At 56.0% G+C, this 22,899-nt stretch overlaps 12 protein-coding genes across 12 annotated transcripts; 7 read left to right on the plus strand and 5 right to left on the minus strand.

Moving 5' to 3' along the window:
- Positions 1-564: 564 nt before the first annotated feature.
- On the minus strand, positions 565-2,766 carry L226DRAFT_575476 (uncharacterized protein; the record flags this gene model as incomplete). Its single annotated transcript, XM_067685202.1, has 5 exons — positions 565-596; positions 1,098-1,463; positions 1,611-2,332; positions 2,392-2,462; positions 2,512-2,766. The coding sequence occupies 5 exons, from the start codon at positions 2,764-2,766 to the stop codon at positions 565-567; spliced, it is 1,446 nt and encodes a 481-aa protein (XP_067530226.1).
- Positions 2,767-3,108: 342 nt separating this feature from the next.
- L226DRAFT_471488 (DUF124-domain-containing protein) lies at positions 3,109-3,998 on the minus strand (the record flags this gene model as incomplete). Its single annotated transcript, XM_067676389.1, has 5 exons — positions 3,109-3,205; positions 3,262-3,367; positions 3,433-3,543; positions 3,620-3,800; positions 3,867-3,998. 5 exons carry the CDS (start codon positions 3,996-3,998, stop codon positions 3,109-3,111), a joined length of 627 nt encoding a protein of 208 aa, XP_067530227.1.
- Positions 3,999-5,070: 1,072 nt separating this feature from the next.
- On the plus strand, positions 5,071-5,870 carry L226DRAFT_563276 (uncharacterized protein; the record flags this gene model as incomplete). Its single annotated transcript, XM_067683552.1, has 2 exons — positions 5,071-5,299; positions 5,425-5,870. Exons 1-2 carry the CDS (start codon positions 5,224-5,226, stop codon positions 5,868-5,870), a joined length of 522 nt encoding a protein of 173 aa, XP_067530228.1. The 5' UTR covers positions 5,071-5,223.
- A 578-nt stretch (positions 5,871-6,448) lies between these two features.
- Positions 6,449-8,995, minus strand: L226DRAFT_539645 (alpha/beta-hydrolase; the record flags this gene model as incomplete). The annotated part of the gene is made up of 13 exons (XM_067681710.1): positions 8,945-8,995; positions 8,652-8,896; positions 8,436-8,556; positions 8,036-8,367; positions 7,899-7,978; positions 7,683-7,832; positions 7,566-7,620; positions 7,392-7,506; positions 7,179-7,330; positions 6,902-7,116; positions 6,771-6,839; positions 6,558-6,702; positions 6,449-6,516 (listed from the first exon to the last, which is right to left on the minus strand). The coding sequence occupies exons 2-13, from the start codon at positions 8,887-8,889 to the stop codon at positions 6,449-6,451; spliced, it is 1,740 nt and encodes a 579-aa protein (XP_067530229.1). The 5' UTR covers positions 8,890-8,896; positions 8,945-8,995.
- L226DRAFT_269958 (uncharacterized protein) lies at positions 8,846-9,451 on the plus strand. The gene is made up of 2 exons (XM_067673464.1): positions 8,846-8,905; positions 8,957-9,451. Exon 2 carries the CDS (start codon positions 9,004-9,006, stop codon positions 9,346-9,348), a length of 345 nt encoding a protein of 114 aa, XP_067530230.1. The 5' UTR covers positions 8,846-8,905; positions 8,957-9,003; the 3' UTR covers positions 9,349-9,451.
- Positions 9,452-9,791: 340 nt separating this feature from the next.
- Positions 9,792-10,620, plus strand: L226DRAFT_539646 (class I glutamine amidotransferase-like protein). Its single transcript, XM_067681711.1, has 2 exons — positions 9,792-9,828; positions 9,888-10,620. Exons 1-2 carry the CDS (start codon positions 9,819-9,821, stop codon positions 10,544-10,546), a joined length of 669 nt encoding a protein of 222 aa, XP_067530231.1. The 5' UTR covers positions 9,792-9,818; the 3' UTR covers positions 10,547-10,620.
- Positions 10,621-11,210: 590 nt separating this feature from the next.
- Positions 11,211-12,088, plus strand: L226DRAFT_494036 (class I glutamine amidotransferase-like protein). Its single transcript, XM_067677473.1, has 2 exons — positions 11,211-11,260; positions 11,322-12,088. Exons 1-2 carry the CDS (start codon positions 11,251-11,253, stop codon positions 11,990-11,992), a joined length of 681 nt encoding a protein of 226 aa, XP_067530232.1. The 5' UTR covers positions 11,211-11,250; the 3' UTR covers positions 11,993-12,088.
- Positions 12,089-12,448: 360 nt separating this feature from the next.
- Positions 12,449-15,081, plus strand: L226DRAFT_539649 (peroxisome targeting signal receptor). Its single transcript, XM_067681712.1, has 10 exons — positions 12,449-12,591; positions 12,643-12,672; positions 12,726-13,065; positions 13,123-13,435; positions 13,489-13,715; positions 13,769-14,040; positions 14,091-14,396; positions 14,450-14,585; positions 14,639-14,766; positions 14,826-15,081. Exons 1-10 carry the CDS (start codon positions 12,490-12,492, stop codon positions 14,901-14,903), a joined length of 1,932 nt encoding a protein of 643 aa, XP_067530233.1. The 5' UTR covers positions 12,449-12,489; the 3' UTR covers positions 14,904-15,081.
- Positions 15,082-15,264: 183 nt separating this feature from the next.
- L226DRAFT_616730 (dihydroxy-acid and 6-phosphogluconate dehydratase) lies at positions 15,265-18,452 on the plus strand. The gene is made up of 21 exons (XM_067686947.1): positions 15,265-15,396; positions 15,463-15,541; positions 15,597-15,621; positions 15,688-15,731; positions 15,801-15,828; positions 15,881-15,903; positions 15,960-16,039; positions 16,090-16,115; positions 16,172-16,184; positions 16,243-16,282; positions 16,339-16,347; positions 16,399-16,433; positions 16,487-16,750; positions 16,809-16,958; positions 17,011-17,083; positions 17,143-17,243; positions 17,305-17,599; positions 17,663-17,685; positions 17,756-17,961; positions 18,033-18,232; positions 18,296-18,452. Exons 1-21 carry the CDS (start codon positions 15,368-15,370, stop codon positions 18,323-18,325), a joined length of 1,773 nt encoding a protein of 590 aa, XP_067530234.1. The 5' UTR covers positions 15,265-15,367; the 3' UTR covers positions 18,326-18,452.
- Positions 18,453-18,636: 184 nt separating this feature from the next.
- On the minus strand, positions 18,637-19,545 carry L226DRAFT_494048 (class I glutamine amidotransferase-like protein). The gene is made up of 2 exons (XM_067677474.1): positions 19,509-19,545; positions 18,637-19,447 (listed from the first exon to the last, which is right to left on the minus strand). Exons 1-2 carry the CDS (start codon positions 19,516-19,518, stop codon positions 18,789-18,791), a joined length of 669 nt encoding a protein of 222 aa, XP_067530235.1. The 5' UTR covers positions 19,519-19,545; the 3' UTR covers positions 18,637-18,788.
- A 355-nt stretch (positions 19,546-19,900) lies between these two features.
- Positions 19,901-20,462, minus strand: L226DRAFT_270124 (uncharacterized protein). Its single transcript, XM_067673465.1, has 2 exons — positions 20,429-20,462; positions 19,901-20,376 (listed from the first exon to the last, which is right to left on the minus strand). Exon 2 carries the CDS (start codon positions 20,280-20,282, stop codon positions 19,977-19,979), a length of 306 nt encoding a protein of 101 aa, XP_067530236.1. The 5' UTR covers positions 20,283-20,376; positions 20,429-20,462; the 3' UTR covers positions 19,901-19,976.
- L226DRAFT_575485 (alpha/beta-hydrolase) lies at positions 20,445-22,829 on the plus strand (the record flags this gene model as incomplete). The annotated part of the gene is made up of 11 exons (XM_067685203.1): positions 20,445-20,682; positions 20,779-20,899; positions 20,968-21,299; positions 21,357-21,436; positions 21,503-21,652; positions 21,715-21,769; positions 21,808-21,943; positions 22,005-22,156; positions 22,208-22,422; positions 22,485-22,553; positions 22,617-22,829. 11 exons carry the CDS (start codon positions 20,445-20,447, stop codon positions 22,827-22,829), a joined length of 1,761 nt encoding a protein of 586 aa, XP_067530237.1.
- Between the last annotated feature and the right edge of the window lie 70 nt (positions 22,830-22,899).

Consider the following 22,899-nt stretch of genomic DNA (forward strand, 5'->3'; position numbering starts at 1 on the left):
CATACCATGGGCGACGTATCCCACGAGGAAAGGACTTACGGGTACATATCTCACGCATTGACTGCTTACCTTAAGCATGAGTCTATTAGGCCCGGGTGATCCAGCCAATGGAATTCCAAGCACAAACCTGCAGGCCCACAACTTCAACAGTCTCTAGGAGGGAGGGAGGACGAAGTCACGAAGACCGAGACAAGTGAGCCTGGCAAGTTCATATATCTTCCAAGTCGCCGTCAATACCGGAGCCGAGAGGAGAGAGATCGGACGCTGGGCGTTCCACGCGCACGGCCGGAGTTTGTCTCTCATTACTATTACGGCCGGCATCCTTCAATTACAATCGGGCGCAAGCTCATCGACTGATTGCAATAGTTTGCGATATGAAACTTATTCGGCATCGATTATTATTGTTCACAATCACTTCTAAGCTTGTGGAATATTGCAAACACTGGAATCATTTCGGAGGTTTTTGGGTTTTTGCTGATGGTTCTCTAAAGCGCCAATCGGGGACAGATCTATGATAGTACTGCGTACAGTTCACGAACTTCTTGATCATCTTAACCATCGAGTTTAGTGGAACAACACGACAGACTGGCCGAGATCTGTGAGTCAGTTGAACAGATGGAGACATAGATATAGGACAAACAACGACTTTGAGGGTAAAACGTACATTAGGATGACTCTAAGGAGAACGACGCCTTGAAGTCCGCGATGCCCGCCCAGCCTCCCTCAAACCTATGAATCTGGGGTGACCGGTTTTGGCCATATCGCACGAGAATATTCAGGAGGGGTTTGCACAGATCGAGGCTGTACCCTTGGTTTGAAGACGCTATACAGAACGGCCAATAGTTGCTCCCGTATTGCGCATAAGACCTCCCGGGGCAATCCATGGGGGGGTGTCCAAGGAAAGATAGCACCGTGCGTTCCGCAGAGGACAAACCCCGTCTGTGCCGCAATCCCGCTCCCAGGTTTCAGCATTCCAGCCAAAAGCCAACAACAGAAGCAGCATTGCTTGCTAGCCCCTATCGGGATACAATCAGATTGTTGTCGACAAATGGTACAGGTGAGTATTTTCGCGGTGGAAAGGAAGCACAACCACTCACGGGTAGTAGCGTGGGCAAGCGGCGTGGGCATTCCTGCGACAGAGACATCACATCCGCGCAGACCGCCTGAGGCGAGGCTCATCAACGTCGCCTCTGCGTGAATACTTGCCGTGAGTTTGACAGCCGCGCCCTTGACACCGTCCAGAGCAGTGAACTTTTCCTTGAAGCGATCGAAGTACTCTGTCGAGATCGCGAGATCCTTGTCCGGGGTGACGGCCACTGCGTAGGCCTTCAGCGCCATGTTAGGTGGCGTCACGGCACATGAATAGACGATGTGGGCAGCAGCGCGAAAGGGGATGATGAGGGACCCAAGATGTCGTAAAATATGGGATAGGCCGTCTTCGGTGTTGCCTCTGAGGTCATCGACTGATAGCGGGCGTGAGCATGATGATATAAAGAATGCATAGGAATTTACCGTCAATTTGTTCTCAATGTTCGCAACTCTATTGGTGAGCCCTGCACGGTTTCGGTTAATATTGGATGATACGGGATGTTTCTGAATCTCGTACGTACCAGCTAATCGTCGCTTATTCCTCTGATTCAAAACCACCGTGTATTGTATGTCCAGTTCAAAGATGAGGGGAATCTGGAAGAGGAACTCAACGATGCCCGTACATATGGCATCGTCCAATAATGCCATAGCGCTCCGCAGCGACACACGCTCAAGCCTGTCGTTGGGGCGCCGGGCTTCGCAACCCTTCTTCCCTTTCTGGGATAACGTCTCGAGCATGGTGGTGTAGCATGCATGAAGAGCCCTGGCCCAAGCTACCGCCGTAGTCGACGAGACTGTGTAGCGGACCTCGTCGGTTGCGGAGGGCTCATTGGGAATGATTCCGTGCGAGTCAAGGAGGGACTTATACAACCACCTCTGAGGAAGCATAACAGAAAGGGGGGAAAGATGGGCAACAGACCACTGCGGCGTCCGCACAGGGGCTGGCAGATGGACAGCGGACAGTGAGGATGACTCTTGAGGACCGGCCGATGAAGACGATCCCTGAGCAGCAATCGTGGACTGCGTCTCATAGAACTCCAGCAGAGCTTGAAGAGGATGCTGCATCCACAAGGTACCTCCACTCTGCAGCCGCACAAAGAGCTTGCGATAGCCTCTCATGATCGTGAGATCGAATAATCGGCTGGTAAGAACCATCTGATTTCTTGTCTCGTCAGGTCTCAAGCGCATAGTGGACGCCATGATGGACATGACATGACAGATATGGACCTCGAGATCCACGTCGCTGAATCTCAATATCAGCTATTCTGCCAGTGGAGAGACGATAGAACGGAGTGTACTCACGACACGCTGTTCATATCACCAAGTTGTTCGCGAAGCTGGGCAATATCCAACAACGTCCACTTGAACGGGGACTCCGCGCGCATTGGCACTCTGTTTGACGTAGGAGTTCGGCGACACTACTGCCACGGTGATAGATTCGGGCTCAATCTGACCGGTCACCACGACGTGCGAATCGTCGTTGCTTCCGGTAGAGAGTACATATGATATGTTGGACCAGAGGTCCGCATGCGAGAAGCGACCAGCCTTCTTAGCCTTCAAGACCGTGGATTTGCCGCGGCGTACATCCTTCAGGAGAGCAGTGAGGAGTGTGATGTCTCGACTTATGTCTGTCTCCGTTTCGGAGATGTCTGCGGATAATGGGAAGAATCCGGCCATTATAGGCGGCAGTTCGCTCTGTGGTTCACTCATTTGTGGGCTGGCCAGGTGGAAGGAGTAGCCCTAACCCCTCTCAGTCGCGTGGGCATGTTAGAAGCGCCGGTCCGCCCGCCGTTAGGCGGGATCGACCCTCGGAATGACCACCTTACCTATTCTTCCTATTCCCAGATATCCAGGGCTACCCACTGAGGTCTCAGGGGTGTTTCTCTTTGATCCCTCCAAAGACGCCAAGTCAGAGCCCTCAACAGCAGTTCAGTGAGGTCATATGACATACGCGTCCGGTCTTTTCTCGACCAGTGCTTTCCTATAGTATATCGTACAACATACGCGAATAGATACTTCTTAGGCACTGTTAGTGGAGGGAACCTGCTCCGCAATCCAGGCTCCCAACGTCTCGGGGTTCCTAGTCTGAAGGTAGACGATGCCCGGACCAGTGAAGCTGCGACAGAATTGCGCTCAGTAAGGACTATTGCCAGTAGAAGATGAGGCACATACCGGCAGACAAGGCCCTCGTCAGTATGTGAGGCAGAGAACAGGCCACCAGCGTCAATGCGCTCGACCTTGTACTGCGCCGTCCACGCCACCAGGTGTCCATTGTCAACTGCGCAGTAAGATACGGTCAGAATCACGCACGATTACATGCCACAACAACTCGATTGCACGGACCTATCCACTGTTCGCCGGGCTGGAGTGTCCTCGAGGTGATCGCACCCAAGCTCTGTACCCACATCACGCCGGTACCGTTGACGTGATAAACGAAGAGACCCTCTCCGGAGACTGTGAACGTGCGTGGTCAGCGTCAGCGTCAATCCTCAGTGTAGCAACACAACAGCCAACTGTCCAAGAGACGTACAGAGTGCCTTGCCAAGACCCTGGGACTTCGTCGAGCGCGCCACGCCCATCGTGCATGCAAGGAAAGCGTCCTTGCCCACGGACCAGTTCGTATGGCCATCCAGCTGAATGGGAACGATGTCGCCCCAAGTCTCGGGCGCGAGGAGGACCTCGCCAGGACCGGTGAAGATCGATTCGGACATCTAATACGTAGCACGCCAATCAGTCAGACTCCACCCGGTCGCGGAACGTTCAGGGGTTCCCCGCACCTCGCCGCCAGTCAGGAGCTTCTTCATGCTGAACTTAAGCTTGCCCTTGATACGGACAGAGGCGTCCATCGCGACCATGCTGCCGGGCTTCGCCTTGATCTCGGCCCCAGGCTGGAGGCGGACGTAAAGCATGCTGTTGCTGTCGCGATGGTCAATGCGGAACTGCGCGCCCTCGGCCTGCCCGGTCGTCGGGACATTCGACGCGCCTTGCGGCTGCTGAGGAGCCGCAGCGGGGTAGCCATGAGGAGGCTGAGGGTAGGATGGTTGGTGGTGAGCCTGGTGCGCGGCGGCGCCGGGGAAGCCAGGTTGAGGGTAGCCGGGTGCGTAAGACATCCTGAAGACACACACGGGTCAGCCTTGATCGCGGGAGACAAGGATGCGCTGGAGAATGCTCACTCGAGGGTGGAATGCAATGAAAGGGGATTCAATGTGGTCGATGGAGGGATGGGCGATGGTTATATACTTCCGCGCGCCACCAGCAACGGCGAATGCCCGATCGCTGTTAGTTCGCCAACTTCATCATGGCGATGCCACTCACCGGAAGCGACCGAAGCGAGCGAGGATTACTCCAAGAAGCAACAAACACGAGGTCGATCAATCCGAGAGCACCGGAAAGGCGATGATTCTGTACGGGCGGTGCTGCAGCTATGTCTCCAAATTGCCAGCAGTTGACGGAGAACCACGGCTTCGAAGACGGTGTCACAGGGGCTCGGATACAAGATCACGATGCAGCAGCCTGTGCAGTCTATGCTCTAGGTGCCACTTTTGACGTACCACGCAATCGACACGACTGCGTATCTCTGCATGTGTACCTTTGTCGGCGTACAGCCTCATCATGATCAGGGAGGCCAAGCTAGAATCGCAACTCGGGGACTCTCGCCTTCCGACTCGGATGTAATACTCGTTGGAAAACGACGCTCACTATGTCCAACCGGGAGCAGGCTGTCAGCAAAAGAAATCGAAGTTAATATCAGGTGAGGGAAGAGACTCAGTAGATATTATTGTTGACATCCGTGACCTGTCTCAGGTCTGTTCCCGCTGGTGGCTGGAGGGAGCTGGTCAAGCAGCGCTATCAAGCGTAGCAGTTGTCAACGCGCTTACGAATGGGGAGCAGAGATAAGATAGACGCTTCGTGTTATCTCGGACCCGCTCCACTCATAATACCAGCGATGACATCGTCGTCTTTCAACTTGTTACTTGTGTCGGTCAGAACAACTCTCTGCACAACCACGACGGCCGCGGACCCAACGTGCCCAACACCCTTGTTGACATCTCTTATATTTGCTTCCTCCTCTAGTATTACTGCTGCGATCCGAGCTTGAACTTTTGAAGCTTTGACCGGCCTACGTTTTGGACCATGGCCATCGCACCTACGTTAACCCTCGCGGTCGATGCCATGACACCTCGGAGTCGAGAGAGGCTGCATTACACGGGTACGTACTCACGTTGTCTTGAGCATCTCTTTCCCTAACCTAGTCATCCTACCTTCTTCACTCCAATTACGAATTTTCCAGTTAACGCGCTCTTACTCCCATCCTCTCCGGGGCTATCTCCGGAGGCATCGTCGGCGTCGCCTGGATCATCGGCATCATCGTCTGGCTCTACAAGCGGCATCGCCGTGCCCGCCGCGCAAAGGCCGCTGGCTTCCGGAGTTACCGCGAGTTCCTCGACCCGCCCAAGAAGCAGGATGCCTTCATCATTCCCCCAGACCCAGCCGTCCTCCAAGGACAGGCGCGCCCGGGGCAGAAGTTCGTTGTCGAAAAGGAGCATAAGAAGAAGGGAAAGGACTTTTTGTTCAAGCATGCGAAGACGGTGCCCGTCGCAGAGGCGGAGGAGAGGCCGCATGGTGAGAAGGAAGGGGTGCCGCCCGGGATGAACCATAGAGCCTCTGCGCCGCCGAGGGTGTCAGAAAGCACGCAATTGTCACCTTTTTGCTGGCTGGCGATGGTGAAGCAGGAGGCGACCCGGAGGCGGCGCGACATGAGTCGGATACTTAGGCGTTGACGACATGAACGGTACGCACATTCTCCTTTTCAAATCATTTTCCGAACGGTGTCGTTGATGCTGTGAATAGTCTTATGGAATTCACTTGTTCATCGCGATTGTAGCATTGGGTTTGCCTGCGACCATGTAACTTTATACCCTCTCCCTGTGCCACCATCCTCGTATCATCACAACAGCGTTTCGTTTAATCAGAAATTCACGATCGACTATGATAGTCAGGTTCTGGTATGCACTGCTGCTCTTTCACTACCAACCACGCTTGCTCTCGACGTTGGAACGCAGTCTTGCGAGGACATCTTCCATCATCGGCATGATTGGGTGCTGGACTCAATGTGTGGTGGCATTCGAGAGTAGGCAAGGGTGTCTAGACGACGATCCCGTTGCACGAATGACGAGAAGAGAACAGATTGTCTACCGTCGAGCATCGATGAATGCCGTACGAGACGTCACCAGTCTCCTTCAGTGGCTCGGGATGCTGGCGTGGCCCTACATGACCGTTGAACATTGAACATTCACAGACGTACGGACGTCCTCGGGCCTACTCCAATATCCGTGCGCAGACTACGACGAGATGCAATTCATTGCAAAAGCACTGACGCTATCGCCAATGCTAGGACGATCACGCAGAAGCGAGTGACCCTATCCGCTGCGCCCAGGCTACCGTTTTGGCCTGTCGTCCGGTCTGACCTGAAGTTCCGTTCTGGTTTGAAATGCCCCCTCTACCTGAGATGGTTCTGTTCGCCTGTACATTGACCGACTTGACACCAGGGAAGAGCTCGACGGAGTCGTCGACGGCGCACACGGTCGGAGCCGAGGCGGTCCCAGCAGGTAGCTAATGAGATGTTTGTCAACCAATCCCTGGGGAATATCGCGCGCTGTACTGTACTGTACTGTACGCACAGTTCCATCTTTGAGATATGCGATGATGATGTCCGTAACACACTGCGAGGATTCGGCGAGGGACGTATGCTAGTCAGGAAGAAAAACAATTAGGTGATGACGCCGTGACACCCACACTGTTGCACACGTACCCCGAAACCATCCTGCCTCACTAGCGCAGCTTGGTCACCCATGACCTCGGCCATATGTTGGGCCTCGAAGAAGGGCGTGGCGTCGTCGTACGTGTTTCCGATGATGAGAACCTTGTTCGCGTAAGTTCTGTTGTTGAAGGGCCCTTGGTACCGCTCTGGGGCTCGTACGGGCCAGTACGAGCAGCGGTGACATGCGATGGGCCACAGCGCTCCAACTAATCGCGAGATCGCGAATGAGCAGATGACATATTGAGTCGGAACACAGAGTGAGACATACAAGAAGGAGAGACCGTTTGGGTGACGTTCACGATCTCGGCAAAGATGTCCTGGATGGTCAGGGAGGGATCTGCGTCGACGCTGTCTGCGCAGAGGATTGCTGGCTCAGTATAGCTGCCCGGCTGGATGATGTCCAGCACATGTCGCATTCTCCTGCGCGACGCAGTGAGGTGGGTGATAAGGAATGTCAATGACAGAAGGCTGACTGACGCACGTCTGTGTAGTCGTGGTGGACAAGCTGCCCACTAAGTCGGTGATGATGCCTGGAATGATGACGTCTGCGTACTCTTCCCAGTACTGAGGCGCGTACAAGCCAATAAACACGGATGCTTGAAACGGAATTTGGAAGTCTAAGCATCGAAGTCCGCACAGCCAGGCCGGAACCCACTTCTCAGATCGTTAAGGGTTTCGAAGCTCATTTCTAACGGGTGCAAATATGCGCCCTGTGTATCGGAGGCTGCATATCAACGAAAGCAGGAAGACAGCGCAAACATGAAGAACCAACCTCGAAGGCTTGAGAGAGGTAGTCGATCACGTCCGCGCCCGAGGCTCCTGCGAATGTAGTCAAGTTGCAGCCCGTCGGGCCCGCCATGGCGCATGCATTTGCGAACGCGCTGTAGACGTCTTCCGCAGACGATACTTGGTCTCGCCAGAGCTAACGCACACAATCATCATGAGCCAGAGCTCCTCAAATTGCAACAGGACCGTGGGGGATGCATACCTTGTAAGACTGGGTGGTAGCAACTCGTGTAGCGTCAACGACGCCGTCGAGAATAACGCGGCCGACACGGTCAGGGAACACTAGTAGCGTCTGTTTCAGTATGCAGAGCATGTCAGCGCACGAGACGAGCAACCCACTGTTGACGAACCACGCCCCGATTATAGTGCCATACGAGAGGCCCCAGTAGAAGATCGGGCTATTGGGGCCCTCAATTGCATCCGCTAGCCCGACGAGGTCGCGCACAGTCGCGGCAGTACCGATGTACTGCAGAGTGGTCCCATTCGGGCCCTGCAGGCACTTCTCGGCGAACTCTTTGTACTTCGCGTCGATGATCGGGGCTTGAGCGTGCAGGTTGTCGAGGTCGGTCTGATTCGTGAAGTTGCCGAGCCAGTTGATGCCCGTCGCCTCGATCGTGCCGTTCCAGAATGAGAAGAACTCGCCGTCCGAGAGGCAGAACACGCCTCCGGGGCTAGGGGAGACCAGACAGTCAGCAATGGAGGTGGGATCAGCCGAGCAACGATCACGCAGATGACTGACTAGGTGTATGGGCCGACGCCTCGAGGGTCCCAGCTGACGATGTCATAGGTACCCCCGGTGCGGTTCATGAGGGCTTCGGCGTCCGTCTGAAGAGCCTGCAGTCCGGAGCCTCCAGGCCCACCTGTATGCATGTAAATATCAAATATCACTCCATCAGTGTTCATGTGAACTTCAAGAAAGTGAAGAGGTACTGCCAACGGCTCAACTTGAACTTACCGGGGTTGTGAAAGACGGTGCCCTTCTTGCCTCCCGAGGTGGCGTTGGCTTTGACGACAAGGAGGTGTCCGTTGCCCGCAGATGCATTGTGGTAGTCAAGAGGAACACCGAAATACGCGCATGACAAGTTCGAATGCGGCTGGTCGTCGGGGCAAGGGAACCAACCCGTCAACTGTGCGCGCGTCAGCGCTACCAGGTGCGTCGCGATTCCTAGTGCGATGAACACCGCGGGCTTCATGTTGAACCTCCTCTGGGTAAGCACGACAACTTCAAGTACTACTGTTAGTACTTACCGCCAGGAGCAGCGCGGGGGAACGAGGGCAAGGGACTCGGAGGTTCGAGGAGTGGATTGATGCTAGGCTGTGTCACGTTGATCTCGGCAACGACCAAGCTGGATACAATGTTGTTGCTAAGCTGGGGACATTACGGCACTTATGAGATGACATCCGGTCTGGTCGGCTTGCCGCATCGACGGTCACACCTGGACAGATGCATGATATTCGAAGCACTGCAAACTGCGGCAAATCCTAGAAGAGCACGACATGTAATAGTCGGCATGGTCGCACGCGGAGTCTACACTCGAGGTTTGTCAGCTACTGCTCCAAGGTACCCACCGTTCGAGGAACAGTGCGTCTGTATGTCACAAAAACTGAACACACGAGAGCTGAAGAGAGAAACATCCACAGAAAACTGGTAATGGGTTCTAGTTCGCCTCGTAGCATTGCATATGCCTCCGAAGGGCCGCGTCGAGCACGGCATTGCTCCTTGTTCGTGATGATTAAGCATTTCCTCGGTCAGTGACTAAGTCGCCTCCCGCGTGTTGAGTCTCTAGAACGACGGCAGCCATGCGAGGAGCTCGCGCTACGGTGGAAGTCGGATGAACCACAGGAACCACCAGTCGATCACGCCATGCAAGACGGCTTCAACTGCCCATCGTACGCACTTCCGAGCGCTTGGCACACGACCTTCGGCATACAGCATACGGCGAAGGGTATGCGTCGTACGCGTAGGATGAGGTGGCTCTCCGGCATACGCTCTCGCGCCAATACAACGCGAGACAGAGCTGATGAGTCAGTGCCTGCGTAACGCTATATAAATGCTGTTGGGACTCACCAACGTATCCAAACCAAACCCACTAGACGCATACTCAGAGCACACATTCTCAACATGAGCCAAGGTGAAGGAAGACATACGCTTCCATGATGCAGCAGTCGACTGACTCGGTCGTGTCTCCAGCACCTTCCAAAGTCGGCATACTGATCTTCCCCGGCTTCGAGCCACTCGACGTCTTCGGCCCCGTCGAGGCGTTCCATACCGTCAGCAAAAAGTTGGCCAAGATCAACCTCGTCTGGATCGGTCCTACTCTCGATCCCGTCGGCAGCGCGCCCAAGGACATACACACCACCACAATGGGCTCCACCGTCGACACCCGCGTCGTACCCACCCACACCTACGACAATCCGCCCGAAGACCTCGAGGTCCTGCTTATACCCGGCGGCTTGGGGCCTCGTGTGCCGTCGAGCGATGGCGCCGTCGCGTTCGTCAAGAAGACGTACCCGAAGCTGAAGTACCTCATCACCGTCTGCAACGGGTCCGAGATTGCCGCACGGGCTGGAGTGTTGGACGGGAAGAAGGCGACGACGAACAAGTTCGGATGGAAGGAGTCGGTCGCGACGGGCCCGAAGGTGGAGTGGGTCAGGACGGCCCGGTACGTCGTCGACGGGAACGTCTGGACGACCGGCGGGGTGAGTGCTGGGATAGACGGTATCCTCGCGTGGATGGTGCATGTCTACGGCCGGGAGGTGGCGCGGCAGGTTGCGAACGAGATGGAGTATGAGTGGAGGGATGACGAGACTTGGGATCCGTTCGCGTACATCTTCGGCGAGTACGCTTAGGGCACACGTCGATTCTTTGCCGCTGCTCCATGAAGCGGTATTCGGTGTACGCAATGACTCAAAGGGTCTTGATCTACTTGTGATTCATTGTGCGCTCTGCGGCTCAAGACTCGAAATTCCTCGATGTTATGTTGCTACCCCGGGGAACAGTGATGCCGTTACGTGCGCTGTGGGTTGTCACTGCTTGTTACGTTTTAGAGCTAGCACCTGAGGAATGTGAGATAACTCACTGCAGTTGCATTCGTAAGATGTCCACAAGGAAGAAAGTGGGAAGGCATGGGAAGGATGAGCTCGCGGAGTCCGAGCATCTCCTCGGTCGATGACTAAGTAGCCTCCGCGTGATGAGCCTCTGAAGTGACAGTGAGCATGCGGGGCGCTCTCGCTACGATCGAAGTCGGAGGAAGCATAGGTATTAGTCGGTCACAACACAAAACACGGCCTCAATTGCCCTTCAGCCGCATAGTGTACGCTCTTCCGAGGGCTTCTCGTGCGACTTCAGCATAGAGCACACGCCGAAAGATAGCATTGTACACGTCGTAGGATGAGGCGGCTCTCCGGAATACGGCCCGCGCTAATACAAGGCCTTCCTAATGAGCCAGACCGGATGAGTCAGTGCCTCCGTAAAGCTATATAAATGCTGTTAGACTCACGAACTTATCCAGACCAACCCCGCTAGACCCATACTCAAAGTTCGCATTCTCAACATGAGCAAAGGTGAATGAGACATACGCTTCCGTGCAGCAGTAGCTTGACTCGACTGTGTCTTCGAAATCAGTACCTTCGAAAGTCGGCGTCCTGCTCTTCCCCGGCTTCGAGCCACTCGACGTCTTCGGCCCCGTCGAGGCGTTTCATACGATCAGCCACCAGTCAACCAAGATTGACCTCGTCTGGATCGGCCCTACTCTCGATCCGGTCAGCACCGCGCCGAAGGAGATAGTCATGACCACGGTGGGCTCCACGGTCGACACACGCGTTGTACCCACCCACACATACGACAATCCGCCCGAAGATCTCGAGGTGCTGCTTGTACCCGGTGGCGTTGGGACGCGTGTCCAGGTGCCGACGAGCGACGCCGCCGTCGCATTCGTCAAGAAGACGTACCCCAAACTGAAGTACCTCATCACGGTCTGCACCGGGGCCGGGATTGCCGCGCGGGCGGGAGTGCTAGATGGGAAAAGGGCGACGACGAACAAGTACGTATGGAAGACGACCACCATGACGAGGCCGGAGGTGAATTGGGTTAGGACGGCCCGATATGTCGTCGATGGGAACTGCTGGACGTCCGGCGGAGTTAGTGCTGGGATAGACGTTACCCTCGCGTGGATGGCGAGCGTGTACGGCCAAGAGGCGGCGCGTGATGCTGCAAACCATATGGAGTATGAGTGGAGGGATGACAGGAATTGGGATCCGTTCGCCTATATGTTCAGCGACTCGGAGGGAGCTTAGGGCACTATGTAGTCGAGATTGTGCCGCTGCTCCATGACATTCGGTGTATGCGATGAATATTGAAGCGTCTTGACATACTTGTGATTCATTGCACGCACTGCGTCTCAAGACCTCGAACCTCGAAGTCATGCTGGAATCTGGGGGAACAGCGATATCACTATATGCACTGTGCTGAGGTATCACAGTTCAATGTCCTCGAATAACTAGCCGAGATATATGAGATATTGGAACAGGTCGGGTCAAAACACATACCGTATTTACGTTCGCCTGGAGATGTTCAGAAGGCCTAGTAGTAAGTACATAGTAAGTGGAAGCAAGTTCAAACTTCAAGCCACAGATCTCCATCTAGAGGATCGGCGGCGCCAAAGCGGGAAAATTCACGTGGTACTCCATCGGCCATTGCCGTACCCCGCTTCCCCGGCGTACGTCCGCGCATATAGTTCTCTTCCTCCTCCCCCACACTTGCGTATACCACAGCTTATACCACGACTACAATCATGTCTCTTCAAGGTCTCATCTCGGGTTCGGAATGCGCTGTGCCCTTCAATCCGCTATCGCAGGTTTTGAAGCACACAGACGGAGATCGAAGCATACAGCAGGTGTGTAATATCCGTCCACCTTCATGCGAGTGCTCATGGAACATGTTCAAGGATAGGGTCGCTGGACCATCGGGTTCGAGGGTGAGCAGGTCAGCTACATATTCTATTGCGACGATCTGACCATCATGTAGCAGCTTCACCACCTACCCACGTCTTCGACTGCCCATGGCTCGCAGCAAGACCTCGCCATGGCCCGCCAGTTCTTCGAGGGCAATGCCCAGCAAGCGGGCGCACCGCCCTCATTTGCCATGCCACGCTACGTTGTGCCCACAGAACCTGAACGCTTCATGCAAGCCCCTCCGCAAGCCGGCCCCGACCTCGGGAAGGCTTGGAACGAGATGCAAGCTACCCCTGGCGAGATGTACCGCACCCACACTCCGACCGCTGCACCCGGAGGATGGAGCGCTGAATTCGACGGTGTGGCGCAGATCGGAAGACCGTCGGCACAGCAGAGCGTGCCTATGCAGTCGAATTGTGAGTCCTAGTCCGTTCCTTCCGCTCCTGGCGGCACCTGAGGGAGAGATGCTGCAGTCAGCCAGTCTCCGTACATGTCATCCGGGCTGTACGGGCGTGGAATGCCCATGGGCATGTCTGCGTTCGGGATGGCTATGCCCCAGATGGGCATGGACCAAGGTAAGGGGAAGGGCAAGCAAATCGACTTTGACGCCGCGTTTGCGCAATTGCACGCTTCCCTCGCGGACCAGACCGAGGGTGCCCGCATCACCGAGGTCACGGACGAGACTGTAGACGAACTGGCGAGCGACCTGCAAGAGACGACACTGGACAAGGGAAAGGAGAAGGCAGCGGAGCAGGAGAATCCGTATATGGGGTCCGACTTCGAGAAGTACGTATCTTTGGGAGTGGTTTCTCGCGCGCGCCCGACTGAGCTATTCGCAGAGTATGGGAGCAGCTACAGGGCTCGGAGCTGCCTCCCCCGCAAGAAGAGATGGCCAAGTGGGAGGCGCAGTTCAACCAGATGATGAACTCGCAGCGAGAGGACCTCGACTTCGACTACGGCGGGATGATGCAGAACGCATGGGAGAGCATGGGCCCGGACTTCAGCACCGAGCCGCAGATGCAGTTCGACGACCAGGGCATTCCGATCCTTGGCGACTACGTGTTTGGTGAGCGTCGTTACCTGCACGTTGCACACCAGCGATCTGACGTACGTGTACAGAGAAGGACAACAAATATCTTGATCCGTCGCACTCGAGGTCGTCGCTGCAGGAGGCGAAGGACCTTCTCGCGCATAACGGATCGTTGTCGGAAGCGGCGTTGCTCCTGGAGGCGGCGATCCAGAAGGGCGAACTTGGCGAAGGCGGGTACGAGGCGTGGATCTTGCTCGGGGAGACGAGGAGCATGGACGAGCGCGACGATGTCGCCATGCCCGCGCTCATGGAGGGCGTGAAGCGCGCCGAGGCAGCTGGTGCTCGCGGCGCAGGCATGATGGTAAGTCTCCTGGTCCTCGTATCGCCACACTCATTGACGGACCATCGTAGTCTCTTGCAATCGCGTTCACGAACGAGTCGCTGGAGCGCGCGGCACACACGATGCTCCTCCGGTGGCTCGAGGCCCGATTCCCGGACGCGGGCATCCCCCAGGAGGCATGGAAGTCGCTCTCGGAGTCGTCGTGGCACTCGCAGGAGCAGGTCACGAACGCGTATCTTAAGGTCGCGCGCGAGCAGTACAGCCGTGGGGAGGTGGACCCGGACGTGCAGATCGGGTTGGGTGTGCTGTTCTACACGAGCAGCGAGTACGACCGTGCCAAGGACTGCTTCGAGGCGGCGCTGAGCATGCGGCCGAAGGTGCGTGTGTTTGGGTTCACGTTTGGGTGCACGGGCTGATGAATGCATCACAGGACTTCCTGTTGTGGAACAGGTTTGGCTCGTGCCTGTCGAATGGGAACAAGCCCGAGGAGGCGCTGGGTGCGTACCGCGAAGCTCTGCAGCTCCGGCCCACGTACACCCGCGCTATCTACAACGTCGGCGTTGCATGTGAGTCTGCTTTCCTGTTCACGTGTCTCGTGGTCCTAACACCCGGTGACCAGGTCTGAACATCGGCGCGCACCAGGAGGCGATCGAGCACTTCCTGAGTGCACTCGCCTTGCAGGAGTCGTCTGGGGGCGGGAAGAGCGAGCAGCTGTGGGTAACGTTGCGGCGAGCCTTCCAGCAGATGGTAAGCACGTTTGTGGTGCTCGTGATCTTTGTGCTATTGTTGACGAGTCTGGCTTGTAGAACCGGCCGGACTTGGCTGATATGGCGCGGCCGGAGACGAAGCTGGAGGCGTTCCGCGAGAAGGGGTTCGACTTCTGACCTTCAGACCCAGGCATGAGCTCTGCGGAGCCCTCGCACACTGCGCTGAACTGTAACGTGCCCTTCAACTGCGCTATGTATCCTGTATTCTAGTCCTGCTAAACAATTGTATCGTACCTGCTACAGTCCAGCTGAAAGTGTTTACCACCCTATCAACGGGAGCGAATTTGTATGGAGGACTAAGGGACCAATAGCGATGAGTGGAAATGATAAGATATCGCGATCGAGACCGCAAAGGGCCCGCATTCAAATTGCAGCGATTCACGTCAGATCGATCTGCAGCACGCAATTTCGTCGTCGATCGGTCCGCTGGAGAGCGCGTCTGCGGTCATATGTCGTGCAAATACTCATTCCGTCCGACGCTTCCTCCTTCTCGCTCTCCTTTTAGCACTCGTGTCGGCTCTCTGACTCGGCGCTGGGATCTGATTCTCGCACTCCTTGTTCCTTGACTCCCGACCACCACCATGTCCGCACACGCAGGCGACGTTGAGATGTATGTTTCCAAGCTCGCGCTGCTACTTATAGGAGCGGCATGCTAATCACTTTATGTCTCGTTCAGTCACTCGGTGCCCAAGCCACCCACTCCGCCCTCTGGGGTCAAGCTGAACAAGCACTCATGCGTTATCACACAAGACAAGGTGCGCCTGTGCTGCGAGGTCTGTCCATGACGTCGTCGGCTAACAAACCTTGCAGAGGTTCGGAGGCGCCCAGGCGATGCGTACGTCTCCGCTTTCCCTCATTCCAGGTTGAATGTAGCGGTGTCTGAGCTGGGTTGGTTGGGCAGTGCACGGGGCGGGTGTGGGTGTGGATGATATGGACAAGCCGCAGGTGAGTGTTCATGCAAGGCGTTGTGGCTGCTAGTGGACGACGCGCTCATACTCTGGGGCGGTAACGCAGATCGGTATCTCGCCCGTCTGGTGGGAAGGTGAGCGTGCACGTTTTGAACGGATGTGTACCGGCGGCTGAACCCGCTGCAGGCAACCCCTGCAACACTCATTTGGTGAGCACTGGAATGGTGGGAGGATCTCTCGGTTTTCGCTGAGACTTCGCGGCTAGCTCGACCTCGCGAGGCACGTGAAGGAGGGATGCAAGCAGGAGGGTCTCATCGGCTTGACGTTCAGCACCATCGGCGTCAGGTGCGTGCACTCATGTTTTGTCCGAAGAGACGTCTGCTGAACCCTTGCAGCGATGGAATCACTATGGGCAATGACGGTACGCAGTGCCTGATCCACATGCTTGTCAAGTGGGCTCATATATTGATCTGTCAGGCATGAGATTCTCGTACGTCCGTTCCATCTGTCTGCAAGTTAAACTTGGAAGCGAATTTGTGTGAACGCAGGTTGCCGAGTCGTGATCTCATCGCGGACTCTATCGAGACGGTACGCTTTCCTCATCTTGAGAGTGTCCACTTGCTCATCCCCATTGTTCCGCGCAGGTTATCCGGGTTAGTGACTTGTAAGCGGTTGGCAAGGGTACAAGCTGAACCTCTGCGCAGGCACAACACTATGATGGAAACATCGCCATCCCTGGGTATGTCTTGCTGCTCAGGTATACCTGCCGCCCCGTTAATACTCCTCGGTTAGCTGCGACAAGAACATGCCTGGCTGCGTCATTGCTGCTGTCCGCCACAATCGCCCGACTATTATGGTCTATGGTGGTACGATCAGCCCTGGTGTACGCCAGGTAGACTGCCCCGCGCTTGGTTTCAAAGCTGGCGAGGACATGAACATTGCCGACGCGTTCGAATCGTACGGAGCCTATGCCACTGGCAAGATCAATGAGGAGCAGCGTCTCGACGTCGTCCACCACGCCTGCCCTGGTCCCGGTGCTTGCGGTGGTATGTTCACGTAAGTACAACTATGCCCCAAACAATGGATGTCTGACGCTGACAACGGCGATGCGCAGGGCGAACACGATGTCCAGCGTACTTGAGGTTCTCGGTCTCTCGTTGCCGTACTCCGCGACTATCCCTGCTACCTACGCAGAAAAGGTTCAGGAGTGCCTGAAGGCTGGGAAGTACCTGAAGCGCCTCCTCGAGCTCGATCTGAAGCCCAGGTGAATGCAATCGTGTACTTCTCCCGCGAAGCAGCTAACGGAGGCTGTGCAGGGACATCCTTACCCGCCAGTCGTTCTTGAACGCCATCACGATCGTTAACGTCATTGGTGGTTCGACAAACGCCGTGCGTACGGTTAAATCTGTAGGTATAGTATCCAGCGGCTAATGACTTCGATATGCCAGGTCCTCCATATCCTCGCGATGGCTCGCGCGGCAGACATCGACATCACGATTGACGACTTCCAGACTGTGGCAAATAGGACTCCCTACCTCGGCGACCTTAAGTACGTTGATTACCTGTGAAGGTTCACAGACCATCACTCACGCTCGATTTGTACCCTACAGGCCCTCCGGAAAGTACGTCATGGAGGATCTCCACAAAGTCGGCGGCATCCCTGCGCTCCTGAAGTACCTCCTCAAGCACACGGATCTTATTGACGGCACCCAGCTGACGGTCACTGGCAAGACGCTCGCGGAGAACCTTGAGGACGTGGCCGAGCTCGAGTTCGAGAACCAGAGCGTCGTGCGCCCACTGAGCAACCCGCTGAAGTCGACTGGCCACTTGATGATCCTCCGCGGGAACCTCGCTCCCGACACTGCCGTCGCGAAGATCACCGGCAAGGAGGGCCTCCGTTTCGAGGTGCGTCATATCTTCGTCTCATCCCTTCCCAGCACTGATCGTGCGTGTATGTGTCCTCCGTAGGGTGTTGCCAAAGTCTTCGACACGTGAGTGGCCCCAGCCACCGTATACGCCGTTCCTAAAATCAGAGCTGACATCCACCCTGCAATCACATAGCATCCCCCCATTCTTCACTGCTCTCTCGAATGGCGAGATAACCGCAGGGATGGCCATCATCTTCCGGTACCAGGGCCCCAAGGGCGGACCCGGTATGCCAGAGATGCTCGGCCAGACCGCCGCGCTCATGGGTGCCGGCCTCGGTGGCAAGACCGCACTCATCACGGACGGCCGTTTCTCCGGAGCCTCGCGCGGCTTCATCATCGGTGTGTGCCCTCTCTCCCTCCTTTCCACGCAAACCATCATCCCTAAACGGAAATGTTGCCCATGTCTGCAGGTCACGTCGTGCCCGAGGCGTTCGTCGGCGGGCCGATCGCACTTGTCGAGGACGGAGACAAGATCGTGATCGACACGGAGAAGCGCACGATCGACTGGCTCGTCGACGAGGCGGAGCAGGCGCGCCGGCGCGAGAAGTGGCAGCAACGCGAGTACCCCGAGAAGCGGGGCGTGCTGTACCGGTATGCACGTGATGTTGCTGTGAGTGTTTTGTTTTATTTGGAGAGGAGTATAGAATACTGACGTCCTGGGCTCGTGATGTAGCCTGCGAATGTCGGCGCATACTGCGATTGAGAAGGTTGTAGAGGCTCGACGTCTGCTGAGAGATCTGACCCAGGTATTCGTGCTGAATGTAAGAAGACTAGCAGTGTTGTATATTGTGCACAATCAATGCTACCACGAACGGATACACACAATGATGACGCGAATATGCAAGAGGGCTCTATGGACTACAGTCTCTTGTAACTGACACAGAGGCTCTTATGCACCGCACCGGCGGTGCCTATGACTTCGTCAGTTAGGATCCCAGAGGCGTCGGCTCATACACCTAGTGAGTACAACTCCGCTCTTCTCAAGCTCGTTAATTCTTCAGTGTACTGACATACCACCGTTCTCCGGGATTGCAAGATCACATCGAGGAAGTTCGGGTCTTGAGCCGCAGAGCGCACAATGAATCACAAGCAGATCAAGACCCCTTGAGTCATTGCGTACACCGAATACCGCTTCATGGAGCAGCGGCAAAGAATCGACATGTGCCCTAAGCGTACTCGCCGAAGATGTACGCGAACGGATCCCAAGTCTCGTCATCCCTCCACTCGTACTCCATCTCGTTCGCAACCTGCCGCGCCACCTCCCGGCCGTAGACATGCGCCATCCACGCGAGGATACCGTCTATCCCAGCACTCACCCCGCCGGTCGTCCAGACGTTCCCGTCGGCGACGTACCGGGCCGTCCTGACCCACTCCACCTTCGGGCCCGTCGCGACCGACTCCTTCCATCCGAATTTGTTCGTCGTCGCCTTCTTCCCGTCCAACACTCCAGCCCGTGCGGCAATCTCGGACCCGTTGCAGACGGTGATGAGGTACTTCAGCTTCGGGTACGTCTTCTTGACGAACGCGACGGCGCCATCGCTCGACGGCACACGAGGCCCCAAGCCGCCCGGTATAAGCAGCACCTCGAGGTCTTCGGGCGGATTGTCGTAGGTGTGGGTGGGTACGACGCGGGTGTCGACGGTGGAGCCCATTGTGGTGGTGTGTATGTCCTTGGGCGCGCTGCCGACGGGATCGAGAGTAGGACCGATCCAGACGAGGTTGATCTTGGCCAACTTTTTGCTGATCGTGTGGAACGCCTCGACGGGGCCGAAGACGTCGAGTGGCTCGAAGCCGGGGAAGATCAGTATGCCGACTTTGGAAGGTGCTGGAGACACACAACCGAGTCAGTCGACTGCTGCATCATGGAAGCGTATGTCTTCCTTCACCTTGGCTCATGTTGAGAATGTGTGCTCTGAGTATGCGTCTAGTGGGTTTGGTTTGGATACGTTGGTGAGTCCCAACAGCATTTATATAGCGTTACGCAGGCACTGACTCATCAGCTCTGGCTCGCGTTGTATTGGCGCGAGAGCGTATGCCGGAGAGCCACCTCATCCTACGCGTACGACGCATACCCTTCGCCGTATGCTGTATGCCGAAGGTCGTGTGCCAAGCGCTCGGAAGTGCGTACGATGGGCAGTTGAAGCCGTCTTGCATGGCGTGATCGACTGGTGGTTCCTGTGGTTCATCCGACTTCCACCGTAGCGCGAGCTCCTCGCATGGCTGCCGTCGTTCTAGAGACTCAACACGCGGGAGGCGACTTAGTCACTGACCGAGGAAATGCTTAATCATCACGAACAAGGAACAATGCCGTGCTCAACGCGGCCCTTCGGAGGCTCATCAGTCTACGAGGCGAACTAGAACCATGAGCAGTTTTCTGTGGATGTTTCTCTCTTCAGCTCTCGTGTGTTCAGTTTTTGTGACATACAGACGCACTGTTCCTCGAACGGTGGGTACCTTGGAGCAGTAGCTGACAAACCTCGAGTGTAGACTCCGCGTGCGACCATGCCGACTATGACATGTCGTGCTCTTCTAGGATTTGCCGCAGTTTGCAGTGCTTCGAATATTATACATCTGTCCAGGTGTGACCGTCGATGCGGCAAACCGACCAGACCGGATGTCATCTCATAAGTGCCGTAATGTCCCCAGCTTAGCAACAACATTGCATCCAGCTTGGTCGTTGCGAGATCAACGTGACACAGCTTAGCATCAATCCACTCCTCGGACCTCCGAGTCCATTGCCCTCGTTCCCCCACGCTGCTCCTTGCGGTAAGTACTAACAGTAGTACTTGGAAGTTGTCGTGCTTACCCAGAGGAGGTTCAACATGAAGCCGGCGGTGTTCATCGCACTGGGAATCGTGACGCATCTAGTAGCGCTCACGCGTGCACAGCTGACGGGTTGGTTCCCTTGCCCCGACGACCAGCCACATTCGAGCCTGTCATGCGCGTATTTCGGCGTTCCTCTTGACTATCACAATGCCTCTGCGGGCAACGGACAGCTCCTTGTCGTCAAAGCCAACGCCACCTCGGGAGAGAAGAAGGGCACCGTCTTCCACAATCCCGGTAAGTTCAAGTTCAGGCGTTGCCAGTAGTACCCTGATGCTTGACTTTCTTGAGGTTTGCATGGACGCTGATGGAGTGACATTTACATTCATACAGGTGGGCCTGGGGACTCCGGACTGCAGGCTCTTCAGACGGACGCCGAAGCCCTCATGAACCGCACCGGAGGTGCCTATGACATCGTCAGCTGGGACCCTCGAGGCGTCGGCCCATACACCTAGTCAGTCATCTGCGTTATCGTTGCTCGGCTGATCCCACCTCCACTGCTGACTGTCTGGTCTCCCCTAGCCCCGGAGGCGTGTTCTGCCTCTCGGACGGCGAGTTCTTCTCATTCTGGAACGGCACGATCGAGGCGACGGGCATCAACTGGCTCGGCAACTTCACGAATCAGACCGACCTCGACAACCTGAACGCTCAAGCCCCGATCATCGACGCGAAGTACAAAGAGTTCGCCGAGAAGTGCCTGCAAGGCCCAAATGGGACCACTCTGCAGTACATCGGTACTGCCGCGACTGTGCGCGACCTCGTCGGGCTAGCGGATGCAATTGAGGGCCCCAATAGCCCGATCTTCTACTGGGGCCTCTCGTATGGCACTATAATCGGGGCGTGGTTCGTCAACAGTGGGTTGCTCGTCTCGTGCGCTGACATGCTCTGCATACTGAAACAGACGCTACTAGTGTTCCCTGACCGTGTCGGCCGCGTTATTCTCGACGGCGTCGTTGACGCTACACGAGTTGCTACCACCCAGTCTTACAAGGTATGCATCCCCCACGGTCCCGTTGCAATTTGAGGAGCTCTGGCTCATGATGATCGTGTGCGTTAGCTCTGGCGAGACCAAGTATCGTCTGCGGAAGACGTCTACAGCGCGTTCGCAAATGCATGCGCCATGGCGGGCCCAACGGGCTGCAACTTGACTACATTCGCAGGAGCCTCGGGCGCGGACGTGATCGACTACCTCTCTCAAGCCTTCGAGGTTGGTTCTTCATGTTTGCGCAATCGTCCTGCTTTCGTTGATATGCAGCCTCCGATACACAGGGCGCATATTTGCACCCGTTAGAAATGAGCTTCGAAACCCTTAACGATCTGAGAAGTGGGTTCCGGCCTGGCTGTGCCGACTTCGATGCTTAGACCCCCAAATTCCGTTTCAAGCATCCGTGTTTATTGGCTTGTACGCGCCTCAGTACTGGGAAGAGTACGCAGACGTCATCATTCCAGGCATCATCACCGACTTAGTGGGCAACTTGTCCACCACGACTACACAGACGTGCGTCGGTCAGCCTTCTGTCATTGACATTCCTTATCACCCACCTCACTGCGTCGCGCAGGAGAATGCGACATGTGCTGGACATCATCCAGCCGGGCAGCTATACTGAGCCAGCAATCCTCTGCGCAGACAGCGTCGACGCAGATCCCTCCCTGACCATCCAGGACATCTTTGCCGAGATCGTGAACGTCACACAAACGGTCTCGCCTTCCTGTATGTTTCACTTTATGCCCCTGCTCAATGCATTTGCTCACTCACGATTAGTCGGAGCGCTGTGGCCCATCGCATGTCACCGCTGCTCGTACTGGCCCGTACGAGCCCCAGAGCGGTACCAAGGGCCCTTCAACAACAGAACTTACGCGAACAAGGTTCTCATCGTCGGAAACACGTACGACGACGCCACGCCCTTCTTCGAGGCCCAGCATATGGCCGAGGTCATGGGTGACCAAGTTGCGCTAGTGAGGCAGGATGGTTTCGGGGTACGTGTGCAACAGTCTGGGTGTCACGGCGTCCTCACCTAATTGTTTTTCTTCCTGACTAGCATACGTCCCTCGCCGAATCCTCGCAGTGTGTTACGGACATTATCATCGCATATCTCAAAGATGGAACTGTGCGTACAGTACAGTGCAGCGCGCGATATTCTCCGTGGAATGGCTGACAAACATCTCTTTAGCTGCCCGCTGGGACCGCCTCGACTCCGACTGTGTGCGCCGTCGACGACTCCGTCGAGCTCTTCCCTGGTGTCAAGTCGGTCAATGTACAGGCGAACAGAACCATCTCAGGTAGAGGGGGCATTTCAAACCAGAACGGAACTTCAGGTCAGACCGGACGACAGGCCAAAACGGTAGCCTGGGCGCAGCGGATAGGGTCACTCGCTTCTGCGTGATCGTCCTAGCATTGGCGATAGCGTCAGTGCTTTTGCAATGAATTGCATCTCGTCGTAGTCTGCGCACGGA

This window comes from Lentinus tigrinus, assembly GCF_003813185.1.
Source record: "Lentinus tigrinus ALCF2SS1-7 unplaced genomic scaffold L226scaffold_45, whole genome shotgun sequence".
In the NCBI taxonomy this organism is placed as follows: domain Eukaryota; kingdom Fungi; phylum Basidiomycota; class Agaricomycetes; order Polyporales; family Polyporaceae; genus Lentinus; species Lentinus tigrinus.